The 14,855-nt window shown below is 30.0% G+C and overlaps 1 protein-coding gene across 2 annotated transcripts in view; it reads left to right on the top strand.

The window, feature by feature from the left end:
- The window catches only part of HDAC1 (histone deacetylase 1), a 77,321-nt gene that overhangs the window by 23,453 nt on the left and 39,013 nt on the right, over positions 1–14,855 (top strand). For both annotated transcript variants that reach the window (XR_015043106.1, XM_085824188.1), the window contains exons 4-6: positions 1,004–1,078; positions 9,421–9,559; positions 13,095–13,236. Coding sequence is in view for 1 of the 2 variants with exons in the window: in XM_085824188.1 (XP_085680314.1) it covers positions 1,004–1,078; positions 9,421–9,559; positions 13,095–13,236 (356 nt within the window). In the remaining variant the exon portion in view is untranslated. The remainder of the gene's footprint in view (positions 1–1,003; positions 1,079–9,420; positions 9,560–13,094; positions 13,237–14,855) is intronic.

Below are 14,855 nucleotides of genomic sequence, written 5' to 3'. Positions count from 1 at the left end.
AATAAAGCTGAAAGTCTTCATGGCGGCACAGCTGCTCACCCAGTGGTCTCCTGTCTTTTTATTACAGGGTTGTTCTATGATTAAGGATAATATGCATTAAACACTGATAATGATCAGAGAAAAACCCTGAAATGCAGAAAGAACATTAAAGAAATTGAGACCCTTTATTGTTTGCCCCTTCGTTAAACGATATGCAGAGCCATATTTTCCCAAGAAATGCCATTTTGTGTGCACCACATAATTTTTTTCAGGGATGTGTATATTATCAGTGTAGATGCTTTTTCTTAACTTTCCCTTATGTAATTCTGAAAAGACTGGATTTTAACTGTTTTAAGTTGTGCCATGGAACCAACCATCATTTTAGTATTGACAATTGTTACATACGGAGAGATACTCTGATTCCTTTTTCATTGTAAGATCCTTTATCAAAGAGCAAAGTGTATGTGCACTATTTTTTTTTTTTAAAAATAAAGTTTCGTTTTTATATGTATAATAGTGACTATATAGTCTTTCTTTTTCATCATAAAAATGCTATTTTAAATAAAGTACTAAATTGTGTAACTGCATAGAAAGGTGAATATATAAGTGATCGATGTAGCTAAAATAGATTTACCATACTCTCATCAGGCTGCAATAGGTGTCAATTGTATTTCTGTGTCAATATAATTTAATGATAAATCAGTCATTTGTATTTATTTATTCTTTTTCTTTTAAAAGCCTATAAAATATAACTTTCAGTTGGGGAAGCATTTATAAAATCTAAATATGTTAAAAAGTTCAAAATAAACTAAAACTGCTCATTAAGTTTTATTTCTTAAATGACGTGAAATTATTCATATTTAAAATAAAAGTTAATTAAATTTCACTTAATTTTCATGTGTATGAAAGGTTGTAATAGAAAACCACACGTTTTTAAACTTAATTCTCTAAGCTAGTTTTATTCCTAAAATTTATAATTTGAAAGGCTTTCTTTTAGTAGTTCTTTTGTTTTTCCTCCCTCTAGTTAATGTTGGTGAGGATTGTCCTGTGTTTGATGGATTGTATGAATTTTGCCAGCTATCTACTGGTGGATCAGTTGGTAAGTTTCTTTTGTATTATGTTATGAAAATGAGAAAATTCTTTTAATTTCTCCAGTATTAAAATATGGCCAAAAAGTTCATGTATTTTTCAAACAAAAATAAAATACCCATTTTTCATTTTTATGAATAACTTTATTGAGCAACATATTCATATTTTGTTCTACTATATTTTCCCATCTTTAATTACTTTCATAATTTCATTCCCCCAGAACATTTTATTTTTTTGAATAGAAACTGTTTTTAGAAAATTTTACCTGGTGCCATGCACAATATACTAAGAAACTGAATTTTTTCTCAATAAAAATATTTTGTGAAGCGTGAAATGAATTGTTGCCCTCCCCCAGTCACCTAAGAAACATTCAGTTTTATGTTATCCTGATAGAAGTTTTTTTTTTTTTTTTTTTTTTTTTTTTTTAACAAGTTGTGTGTGCTTTTGTCATTGACTAATTCTGAATTCAGTTCCTGCTTTTAGAAGTCTTATGAAGTAATACTTGGAGTTAATTTTTTAATTTTTGGAAAGGAACTAATAACAGAAGAATCCCATTGAGTACCATGCACCTATACACATCACCGTTTTGGAATAAAACTGGTCTTTTTGATTTGTTTGGTGGTGTTTGACCTCACTTGCCTGTACCACTAGAGGCTGAGTGGTCAAGACCTTTGAATACTGATAGTTTCACCTGGTTTGTATTTAATTCCAGGTGAATTGGCTGGCTGCATGGTTTTTTTTTTTTTTTTTTTGTTTTGTTTTGTTTTGTTTTGTTTTCCTGGTGTATAATGTGAATATGAGCAAAATTCCCTCAGTAAGTCCTTCATAAAGGTACCCCTCTGCTTGGGCAAATATCGGTGTCTTTACTGTATTCCAGTAACTGAATAGAACCATCTCACTTGTCCCATAATTTCTCCCATTCTACATCAAAGTAAATATCCACTGTTCATCATCCATCCAAATTTATTTTAAAAATAATATATTATCATTACGTTAAAATAGAAAAATTGCATAGAAATATATGTAAAGTCATTTTCTTCCTCCCCCTTTTTGTTTAATTTATGTGGAACTCATACATCAAAGCAATTAACATAATTTTGCTATTAGGCTGATATTCAATAATTATTCTTAATTAATGTCTGGATTTGATTGCTATCAATTTCAGCTGGTTTACCATCTGTCATGAAGCATTGTCTTACTAGAAATCTTCAGCTTTAAATTTTACAAACCGCTTTCTATCAGTCATGGCACTGCATATATCTTTTCCACTCTCCCTCATTTCAATTATTATTTTTCTCCCTTTCTAGAAATAATACAGTATGATGTATAAAAAAAAAAAAAAAAAAAAAAAAAAAAAAAAATCAGTGTAAAGATGGATGCACAAAAATAAATTTTTATTTGGTTTATTATTATTTAATTTCCATTGATTTGATATCTGTCACATAGCAAATTAAGAAAATTGCTTTGAATGAAAAAGCCGTTGTGGGAAATAAATAGAGAAAAAAGGATTTTGGTCAATCCTGTAGTTTTATCAGCTGTTGTGTATTTACAGTGCAAAGTCTGAGATCCTGAATTGTCAGGATTTCAATAATTCCTGATATCAGAAATTTCCGTGTTTTAGATTAGCTTAAATGTGAAAAGATGGCTTAATTTTTTTTAATCAAAAATAGAAAATTGTAATTTATAAAATAATAAGGCATATATGACCTTAAAGGGGAAAAAATTCAATATTTATTTTTTTTAGTAATTATTGTTATTATTATTATTATTATTATTTTTTTTTTTTTTTTTTTTTTTTTGTGTGTGTGTGTGTGTGTGTGTGTGTGTGTGTGTGCTAATCCTTTAATTTTATAGATAGTCATTATTTCTTGTTAAGTTAAAAAGTTCCATTCTTCCAAGGTGGTTTGTCTGGTCCTTAAAAGTCCTTAGGTTTTTCAGGAAAAAAATTTTGCTCCTTAACTTTCTAAAGCCAGCGGTACAACTGTTGTATCGCGAAATTTACTTGCTTTTAAGCCGGCTGTGGTACAACTGTTGTACCAGCCTTTCTGTCTCCTTTTTAGAGTAACTGTTTGTCTTAAGAATCTCTAGGTGGTCCAGTTTCCTGTTCATAGCAGCCCCTGGCTATGCATTGTATTCCGTTTCTTATCTGGTTGGCTATGTTTTGGCGAAGACGTCTTGCACCAATGTGCTTGAAAATAAAACAGATGCTATCTCTTTCAAACATTAGAGCTTTTTCTCGTGATTTCAGTGTAACTTTTTTCCTCGCGCTGTTATTCAGTTCTTTTTCAAAGGTCTCAGTCAGGACGAAATTAATAAGTTGCTAAGAGATTTAGATGGGAAACTTTTGTTTACACAGATTCGCACTGTTCAGATATTGAAGAAATATGTTTTAATCAATCTTTTAATGAAGATAAAGTTGCCGATGACTTCAAAGCAACGCTAATAATTTATTTGAATGGAGACAACCAAATGAGCACAACAAAGCTAACATATTGACCTTTATTGGTAATTCTGGTATAAAGACTGAATTTTCAGAAACTCATCTTGCTGTTCATTTTTTAAATTTTTCAGATTAATTGTTTAAAATTTTAACCAGAGAAACTAATCGATATTCTTCTCAAATCTTAGAGTTGTGGCCAAATATAAGCGGAAAAAGAAATCTTGAAAGCGACTGGACGCCAGTTACATCTAATGAGCTTCAGAAATTTTTTGGATTAGTATTACTCATGGGACAAATTGATAAAGACAGCATTTGAGATTACTGGTCCATGGATAATTTAATTGACACATCAATTTTTCACATGATGTTTTACATATAAGAGGATACTTTATGAAAAATTTGTTATAAACAATTTTCTTAATTTTGTTTTGAAAATATTCCTGGCTAATTGTTTTGATCACTGAAAGAAATATAAAAAACATATTTAAAAGTACGAAAGATTAATCTTTTTAAAATAAATTAGAAAATTTATTATGTAGAATATATGTATATGCATTTCATTTAAAATCAAGGAAAAATCAAACTTATAACAATGATTTTGAACGAAATCAGCCTATGAAACAAAATTTACATAGAATTCTTTATAAACATTTAAAACTGTCCTGAAAAATATTTTTGGTGAATTTATATTTTCTAAAATTTTAAATCATATATTAAAATTCTCTTCAGCAAATATTAAAAAGAAACCTCAAAGCTCTCTCTATGGGCACCACGAAACTGCAAAGATTTAAGAAATTACCTTATCAGACTTCACACTGCAGGTATAAAATGAATTAATTGTATGGGTATTTGGAGAATTTTTTGCCTGCTAACTTAAGCAATACCCAATTTTAAAGAAAATTCTCTCTACAGATAAACCTTCTTTGTCCCGATAGTGCAAAGTAATATTTGTTAAAGTTAAATAATCAAACAACTAATATATCTCTGATTTTCTTTTTAATATTACAATAACAAAATTAAGAAAAAAGAAACAGATTTATTGTTTTTAAGTTTATTTCAAAATCTAACAGTAATGTATCATATTCTAATCCTCTAATAGTCATCAATATTATTATGAATTCCTTATTATTATTTCATTAAATTATTCATTACTATTATTTTATTAATGAAAATAGATTATCAAATATTGCATTCTGACCTACAGGCACATAAAGCTACTTCATACAGTACAAAGTCTTTAATAAGGACGTCCAGTTAATATTGCAGATTGCTTTGTTCCTTAATCTTCTAATTGGATCTCGCTTATTATTTTTTGCAGACTAATAAAACAATTTTATAAAAAGTAAGCTTGAACTTTCGATTATGTCAAAAAGAGTTTATGATTCTGGAGCTGCCAAAGGATCTACAAAGTGAAAGCATGTTTCGATGTCCATCAAGCAAAAAGTGTAATTGCTGCAAAAAAATGGATAAAGGCATGAAGAAAGTGACAGAGAGGTTAGTGAAAACGAAAAAATTTCGATTGACAAGTTAGTCGGTATTCTCGACACAGCAATTATAGGACTTGAACAGCGGAACTCTGTAACTGAACAAAAAATTATGTCTGTTTATAGAATTAAAGAGAAAGTATTAGCACATAAAACGAAGCAACTTAAACAACTTTACATTGAAAGAAATGTTTAATAAAGTAAACAAATAAATATTAAGGTGTTTTTTTTGGGGGGGGGGTAAATTTTGATACTCTTTAGATCATAATTGCTCTTTATTTCATAAATTATGGTTTCATATTTTTAATTTTATAATTTCTGCATGCCATCTTACCAGATTTAAATTGATGATCTATAATCCAGAAAAACCCCTAATCCAAAATCGCTGAAGTTCCAACAAGTCCGGATTAAAGACTTTGTACTGTATTTGTTATATTTTGCCAAGTTCTGTTCTTGTTTCCTAATTTCTAGTAGAAATAAAGACACAAAACTCACAAATTATTACCAAGATTGATCAGAAATAGTAAATGTTATAGAGTTTAAATTAAATCAAAATAAACCTTGAAAAAGTCTCAAATATAGTAACCTATTCTAGATTATTATCTAGAGTCTGACAAACATGTAAATTTTACTTCATTCCTTTTGAAAGGAGTGTGATAAGCAAACCAGAAAACCATCTGAGAATTGCAGTGAAAAAGTAATTAACCAGGATATAACTTAATGGAAAGCCTCAAACTGAAATTCAGTCTGAACTTTATATAATTTAAAATTGTTATGTAGTTAATTTATGTATATAACTTGTAAATAGTGTAAATGTTTGTTTCTTTTATCTTTACCTTATTTATTTGTTTTGTTACCTATTGTTTGTACTGAATTTTTCTTCTGACCAAGGATTTTACTCTCCGGGAAGTGCAGGCCGAGTCCTTGGAAAGCAGCTGTTTTGCTAAAGCAGGGTTAGTGTTGCCAGAAAGTGGCAGAGAAAGGCAAGGTTTCCAAATTTTGCATGAAATTGCCTATTTGGCAACATGCCATAGAGAGAGCAAGAATATTCTAGAATGCATTTTAGCGGTTTTCCTCAGGAATGTTTATCGTAGAGCATCTTGAGTTCAGATATTAGCTTGAGAGAGATCAACGAGTCGGGAGCTGAACTTTAATGTTTTGCCATGAAACTGTCTTCACTGTTGTAGCCTGAAAAGAATTTTCAATTAATAAAGAAATTAAAAACCTGATAATTTATAAGAGTCATTTTATACGTCTCAGGCACTATGCAGAGGGCCAGCATAAAGCATTTAGCCACTTGGTGCAATCTGTGTGCATCCTAAATTCTACTGCCTGGTGCTTCAATAATTTGTAAAATTTTTGTCTAAATCTGCTGCTCTATGCCTATCCTAATTGCTGATTGTTTCAGCATGGTTATCATAATTTTTTGATGACTGTAAATGTGTCTTTGGAACTCTCATGTGTAATACTGGCAAATAAATTGTGTTTTGATTCTTCGTCAAGTGTTGTCATCAATTACTCCAATTTCATTTCCTACGGATCCAATCCACAAACCCGTAGAATGCATCAAGATGTTTTATGGGAAGTTTGTGGCAAATTTCTTATTTTTCGGAGCATTTTTATAAAAACAATGTAACATAATTATTTGAATTTATTTTTGATCTTAGAAGTCTTTCTCTTAGCATGTTTATTTTCTCTTTTTTTCACTGAACACAAACTTGGAAAATTGCAAAAATGGTTCTAATGTAGTCACATGAACAGGCATCGGTAGGAAGGAATTTTTCTAATTAATCTGTAGAAAAAGAAACTCAAAATTTAAAAAAATTATCTCATATGTCTCAGTGCACCATACACAGGGTTGATGCTAAGCTTTTGCTATTTGCTTTATTTCCGTGTGTCTAAAACTTGCTGCCCAAAGCTTCTCTAAATTCTAAAATTTTTGTTTTCTCTAAACCCTGCTGCCCAGTGCCTGTCTTAAATTTTAAAAATTTTTGCCATCCCAAGATGGTCGTGCTAAGCTTTGGTGCTTAGCGCATAATCAGCAACTTTCACAGAAAATTTGTGATGAATTTATGTATTGGAGAATTTTAGGAAGAGCAGTAAAAAAATATTTGAATTTTCTACTTTTGATCCACTAAGTCTTCTCTTTACTTACATTTCTTTTCAATAGACACAAACGTGGAAAATTGCAGAAATGGTTCTGATCTTGTCACATGGATAGGCATCTGTAGGAAAAAAGAATTTTCAATTAATAAAGAAATTAAAAAACTGATAATTTGTAAGATTCATCTTGTACATCTCAGGCACTATGCAGAGGCATAAAGCATTTTGCAATCTCTGTGCATCCTAAATTCTAATGCCTGGTACAATCTCTGTGCATCCTAAATTCTAATGCCTGGTGCTTCAATAATTTGTAAAATTTTTGTCTAAATCTGCTGCTCTATCTCTATACTAAATTCTAAAAATTTTTAAACTTTGTTGCTAGGTCCTTCACTAAATCTTAAAAATTCTACTACATTGGCCCCGACCATATATCATTTCATATTGATTCTCAATGTATATATTACTAAGGAAATAAAATCAGCAGCTTCTTCTAAGAAGGACATTTATGTAAATTAGCTAAAATGTCTAGAAAATTTTGAAATTAAAAAGACGCATCAATATTTTGGTTTGTATTGTTGCTATAAACCATACATGTTTTCTAGCTTTTAATTTATAATTGTTCTAATATTGTTTTAGAATTAAAGTCATAAACTATATGTGTAATTGTGTGTTATTTTAAATTGTATAATGAGATTTTAATAGTGCTTTTAACAGATATAAAAAAATAGTGACCATGTAACACTAGTGACATGTTAATGGTATCTAACTTCATAATTTAATTATTTGTAACCACATGCTTACCCTTAAAGATTATCTTTGCATGTTAAGGCATATTATTTCTTTTCATTAATCCTTACCTTAGATGCAAGATAATAATACTAAAATGTAAAACTTTATTCTTTATGGCTAGTGAGACTTAAATACAAAACAACATTTCACCTCTGGTGCTTCAGCAGCTTATCGAAATGTTGCAGTACATTAACTGGGGTTACAACTGCAGCTAATCTCTGTGAAACTACAGCAGTAACAAAGTCAGACAGACAAAGTATAACTAACTTACCAACCACATCAATGTCGGGCATTCTGGTCTGTCCTGATCAGCAGGTGTTTCTCTCTCTAGGCAAGCAGCAGTGGTGACAGCAGCTGAGCTTCTTTTATTAATCATGCTGATTATGGTTTTACTTCTAATTTTAACCTATGCTGTTTGACATAAAAATCTGCCTTCTGTTTGCTAAACCTCTGGACTGAGTACATGACACAACTTGTTAAATATATGCCCTCTTTTTTTTTTTTTTTTTTCCTTAAATTTGTTTCTTAATCATTTTGATTTGTGATATTGGACCCTTCGATGGCATGCTCTCACTGTGGCATTGTCTCTCCCATTCAATTACCCCCTTTTTTTATAATAATTATGTTTAGCATAATGGAAGATTATTCTATAATTCATTATAAGTAAGATGTCAGAACCTACAAAACCTCTGACAAAATATGTTTTATTCCCACCCTTTTTTGCCATGTACTGTTGACTTTTCAATGCCATATTCCTCCCATAAGTTTAAGACAAGTGTGCCTTTTTTTTTTTTTTTTTTTTTTTTTTTTTTGTGCAGATATAGCTCCACAATTACAAGATGTTTTCAACACAATAAAAAATTCAAACTTCAGTTTAATAAGATAGCTGTAACAACAGTAGCTTGTAAAAAAAAATAATAATAATTACCTGGATCAAATTAGAAAGTCAATATGCTATGTTTATTGAACTTAAAATCCTGCAGAATCTTTCTCTCTTCTGTGCTGCTATGCCAAAAGAAGTAAATCATCCCACTCCAAACAACAACCACTTTCACTCTACCACAAATTTCTTCAACCACAAATTAGCAGTATCCTACTCTAAACAAATGTCATAGAACATCACTTTATCGGTAAAATGCTAACCTCTTTGTAACCACTCAAGGACTGAAAGTAAGGTCATGGTCAACCTCAATGTAATGTAATTGTCATTGGCCACCTTAGCCATTTCCTAGCCAGCAGGTATTTCAGAGTGACATACAGGAATGTCACTAAGTTGGGGGCAAAAATCCCTTTTTCGAATCACCTGCTTTTTCTTGAATGTTGTATTCTCCGTTCCTAAGCTTTGTATATGAAAAGCTTTTATTTTGAATATATAATAATAATGCTAGTGGTCTAGAGGTTGTATGGATTTCAGACTTGGTATTTTATATATTTAAAATGTAAGTTTTAATTCACTGCAAGCCTAGACAGAATATAGAAGTTAATTAGGAAAATTTTTTATAGTGTGTATTGAATTTTTTTCCTTCCATGTTTTAGCTGGTGCAGTGAAGTTAAATAAACAAGCAGCAGAAATTGCTGTTAACTGGGCTGGTGGACTTCATCATGCAAAAAAATCAGAAGCATCAGGATTTTGCTATGTGAATGACATTGTGTTAGCAATCCTAGAACTTCTTAAGTGAGTCTTTAACAATAACAAAATTATGATATTTGTAAACTCGCTCGAAGGTGTATTTGATATATATGTGTGTGTATACAAGCAAAAATTTAGAAATATCAAATTAAGATAATAAATTTTTAAAGTTGCACGGTATGCTACGAAATTAATTAAATAATTAAGAAATAATAATTAAACTATAAATTAATTTATGAAAGGGGGTTAACAGTCTGACAAGAAATACAAACATCAAAATCGAAACAAAAACAATAAAATTAATTTAAAAAATATAAACTTGTTAAAAATTCCTTGTCTTTTTCCAGGAGTAGCCCAAAATTTTTTTAACAGAGCCATGTTTTTTAATTACATTTAGATGATTGCAAATTTTTAAAGTATTTTAGAGTAATAAATTAAAAGAAAGTGCCAATTAAGATAATTAAATTATCAGTTAAGGTATTTAAAAGTGCAACGAATTAAAATTTTTTTAACTTAATCATAAGATATAATTTGCTCCAACGTGGCTCTAGAACTAAAATTACTATAAAAATAAATATAAAAAGACTTCTTGAATTAAAAAACCTGAAGAATGATTGGGTCATTAAAAGCAGTGTGCTATGTAAATATTAAATAAATTTTGAACCAAAGCAAGAACAGATTTGCTTAGAAACTTTTTAAATCAAAAATAACATTGTGAACCATAAGTAAAATATTTCAAGTCAAAAGTTTTGTGGAAACGAGTTTATTAAGGAGAAATTTTTTAAAATTAAAATAAATAAAAATTTAAATAATAATTAATGCAGAAAAGTTTCCAACTTGAGAAAAAAACATAAAACAATAAAAATGGAGTTCTTAAACACTTAAATGGGAAAAAGAATAATAAATAATTCAAATGTAAATTTTAAAAAAAGGCAATATGTCTAAAATTTATGAAATTTAAAATAAAATAATCAGTGAACTCAAATACCAAAATAAAACCTGAATGAAATCCACATGGTAATTCTCCATGTAATTTTCAAGAAAGCTGTTTAAGAGTCGAATTGAGTGGTAAGAAGAAAGTCGGTTAATTAGAAATAATAAATAGCAAAAACTGATGTTGTTGTTTGACTTCTGAATTAGCAAAAACTGAGTTCAGGTGTAAAGAGGCAGCTTGAAAGCATTGAAGCTAGGCACTGAAAAATGAAAATGCGGAGATTGTAACTTTAAATGTAAGACTGTACATTTGAAATTTAATAGGAATTCATTTCATATTATTAAATTTTAGAAACTTAATTAAAGGTAGTTTTTAAAAAAATTGATTTTTGAGGTAAATTAGACCCTAAAAAATATGAAATTAACTTTTTCAAAAATTGATGGGTAAATTGTGGAAAGAAATAAAAATTTTTTAATTAATAAAAGTAAATTAATTGTGCATGATAAAGTTTAAAGTTTTTACATCTAAAAAGGATTTTTAAGAAGTGTAATTTGTTGGTACTGAGGAGTAGGAAAAGTTGTGAAAAGAAAGAAGGTGAATTAGGACCTTTAATGACTTTCATGATCTAATTTTTGATTTAATTATTATCTCTTGATTTTATATATATATATATATCATAGATGACGCTTCTTAGTTTTGGTATTGCCATTCTAACATTAGTTGAATACATTTTTATATTTAATGTCTTCATTACATTGTTTCTAAAATTTTTTATTCCTTTAATAATTACAATTACATAAAAACGTACAAGAATTTTTTATTCTTAGTTCCTATTTTAGATTACAAGGCATCAGTTACTTTTTGAATTAGATCAAATTGTATTCATCGTTTATCACTATATTTATTTATAATCATGTCAGTTGGAACTTTTGCTGCATGTTTATTACTCCAAATATCATTTGTAAAGTTTATCCACTTTGTTTTCTTATTTCAGTGACTAAATGATCTTTAAACAAATAATGTAGTAGCACTGACATTTTCTTTGTGATAGTACTTTTCATAATGTGCTTGTTGTTAATAGTTTTATAGTGTTGCTGTAAAGGTAATTTCAAAGCTGGTAGTATTTGCAAAGTTTGCTATGTATTTTTGAAAGTAAAGAATAATAATACAAGATTTTCTTATTGTTCTGACTATGTTATGTTAAATGAAGCTGTTTGTTAATTTGTTTATTTGATTTTAGTTTAATTGATTTAAATGTTTATTGGTTAAATATTATAGTTGAAATAGATTATAAGATGTAGAAATGTAATTATTATCTAAAATACTACTACTTCAGATTGGATTTGTCAGGTATCAAGCACCTCTGCGTTTAAATAGCATTTTGTGTCAAATGCACCAAACCCAGTGCTTTCCTAACTCCATTTGTTTGGGTCACCCACTTTGTTTTAAAGTCTAGCAGCCCCTTAAAAGAGGCTCAGCTGTAACTCTTTAGTATTGAAAGTAGTCAGTGTTATCTGAAGTTCAAGGTCAGTAGCCTGTTCCTCTGATAAACGTTTTTCATGGTTTTCTTCAATTAGTACAGCCATCTTGACCACCGCAAGAGCCTCACTGAAGGTATAACCATCAGATCTGTCTCTTTTGGCAATCTTCAGAGCTATATTCTACTCTAGCCTTCGAGACTGCCCTTTTTCACCTTTCCCTTTGGATTTTTCAACCCAAGCAATTATCAATTCTTGGCACTTCCTTTTTTAACAGCATGTATTTTCTGCTAAACGTTTTGCTTAATATATATCCCCCCTGCTTAACAAACAACTTTCATGTAACCATTAATACTAAAATGATTTCTGATTAGATGTTGGCAAGCTTGAAGTATATTAACTGGGTTATAATCCCTGGAACTCTACACGAACCTATGACACTAACTGCATTAAACAGAACCTGACTAACTTTCAACACTTGCTAACCATGCCAACATCAGGCTTTTCAGGTTTGTTCTAATCAGCAGGTCTCTCTCTAAACAAGCAGCAGCAGTGACAACATTCAGTCTTTCGTTATGAATCGTGCTGATTATGATCTTACTTCTCATTTAACCTATGCCATTTGACATGAAATCTACCTGCTATTTACTAAACCTCTAGACTGACCAAGTATGTGACATAATGAGACATTAAAAAAAATAAACATAACTGTTAGTAAAACGTAAATGTCTCTTCCCTCAAATATGTCCAATAAGTGTAAAATATTTAATGCTACTTGATCAATTGCTTAAAGTTTATTTTATTTTCAAGCTTATTAATAATTATGTTAATTCATATTTAGTAATAATGCATTCTACTTAGGGATCTATATTATTTTTAGGATGGTATTACAAATGTGAAATGCAGGCATCGGTAATATTTTTAATTGAATTTATTCAGTTTGCATTTGCTCATAGGTCCTTAATTTTTTCATTAATGGTTCTTAAAAGTCCTTAAAAGTACTTAATTTCCGTGTGCAGAAAAATGTGTACGAACTCTGTTATTTTTAAAATGACCTTCATACTTGTGTGATCTTTCATCATAAGAAATGAATGCATTAAAATACTGAAGTATCTGATTTAATTTCACTATTCATAGTCTCTTAAATATGTGTTGCTTCTATTTTTAGGTATCATCAAAGGGTATTGTATATTGATATTGATATTCATCATGGGGATGGTGTTGAAGAAGCCTTTTATACCACTGATCGAGTTATGACTGTATCTTTTCATAAGTATGGAGAATATTTTCCTGGAACTGGGGATCTAAGGGTAATTTTGATTACTTCAAGCTTATTTTTGCTTATTTATATTTAATATTTTTCTCAATATATGCATGTGTTTATACATACACATGTTATGATTTAGATACACTGAAATGCCATTGAACTAGGAACAGATAGCATTAAGTAAATATAATGGCATTGTCACCTCATGTATACACTTGTGAGGATGCTGCCACATCTAAGCAGTTGTTTAGCCTGATGGATACAATTTTTTATTTAGATGCCTTCAATCAAGGATAAGTAATTGGTGCTCATGATTTTAATTTCAGAAATAGTTTGAGAATGAGAATTTTTTTCATTTCTCAGTATCAATACTATGAAGAGAGTACTGGGAGGGGGGTAGAAAACATAAAAAGAATGATTAATTGGAAAAATTGCCTCGAGTCATTGTTATTTTCAAAAGCTGTGCTCACGTCAGTATGTGGGTGTCAGAAGCTGAAAATGTACTAGAGTACCACTTTTCACTGCACTTAATGTTTTGTATGACCATAAAACATTGTGACTGCACCATTGACAACTGGAAACAAATAGCATGGAGCCTTGTTGTAACTGCATCATGCTGATGATAGGCTAAAAATGTTATGCCATTCCCATTAATCTAAGCTAGTGCTTTTCTGTTTTCGTAACAGATGTTATATTGCAATCCACTGCCCAATGAATTTGTGGTATATTGAATCTGTAAGAATTATTAAAACAAATATGTAACTGAAATGTATTGGCAAGGCCACATAAAATAGCTTTGGGGGCTGATAGACCACAGCCCTAGAGTTATAGCCAGTTCTTAGAATGTTGAAAGGAACGCTCTTGAAGTAAAGCATAAGGACAAAGCATAATGTTTCACTCTAGAAATAAAGCATAATGAATCTTTGAAATCAATAATCTTTGAAAGTTATTTACAGTCAAAAGTCGTTAATCCGGACTCGTCGGGACTTCGCGATTCAGGATTATAGATCATCAGTTTAAATCTCGTAAGATGGCATGCAGAAATTCTAAAATTAAAAATATGAAACCATAATTTATGAAATAAAGAACAATTATGATCTAAAGGGTAACAAAATTTACAAAAAAAAAAAAAAAAAAAAAGCTTAATATTTATTTGTTTACTTTATTAAACATTTCTATCAATGTAAGTTGTTTTGTTTTATGTGATTATACTTTCTCTTTAATTCTATAAACAGACATAATTTCTTGTTCAGTTACAAAGTTCCGCTGTTCAAGTCCTATAATTGCGGTGTCGAGAATACCGACTAATTTGTCAATTGAAATTGTTTCGTTTTCGATAACGTCTGTGTCATTTTCTTCACTATCGGAAGCGATATTTTCTGGATCTAGAACCATACTACAGATTTCGCTGTTCGTTAATTGATTGATGATTGGGGCATTGTCGTCGCAATGAAAAACTTCTCTTACATCATCTTCATTTATTACTGCTTCTCCACATTTCTTTACAAAATCCAATAACTGAAAAATTTCACCTTTAGTTTGCGATGTCCGAAAACCTTCAAATTCGCGGCTATCATCTTCATCCTCCTCACCATGAAACATGGTAGATGGCCATAAATTATGCCAAGCATTTATTAACGTACTTGGAGACACATCCTCCCA

Source organism: Stegodyphus dumicola, chromosome 9 (genome assembly GCF_044657685.1).
Source record: "Stegodyphus dumicola isolate Sdum_Otavi_A_Nest chromosome 9, ASM4465768v1".
In the NCBI taxonomy this organism is placed as follows: Eukaryota; Metazoa; Arthropoda; class Arachnida; order Araneae; family Eresidae; genus Stegodyphus; species Stegodyphus dumicola.
The sequence above is the reverse complement of the archived record's forward strand: the minus strand, read 5'-3'. Positions and strand labels throughout refer to the sequence as shown.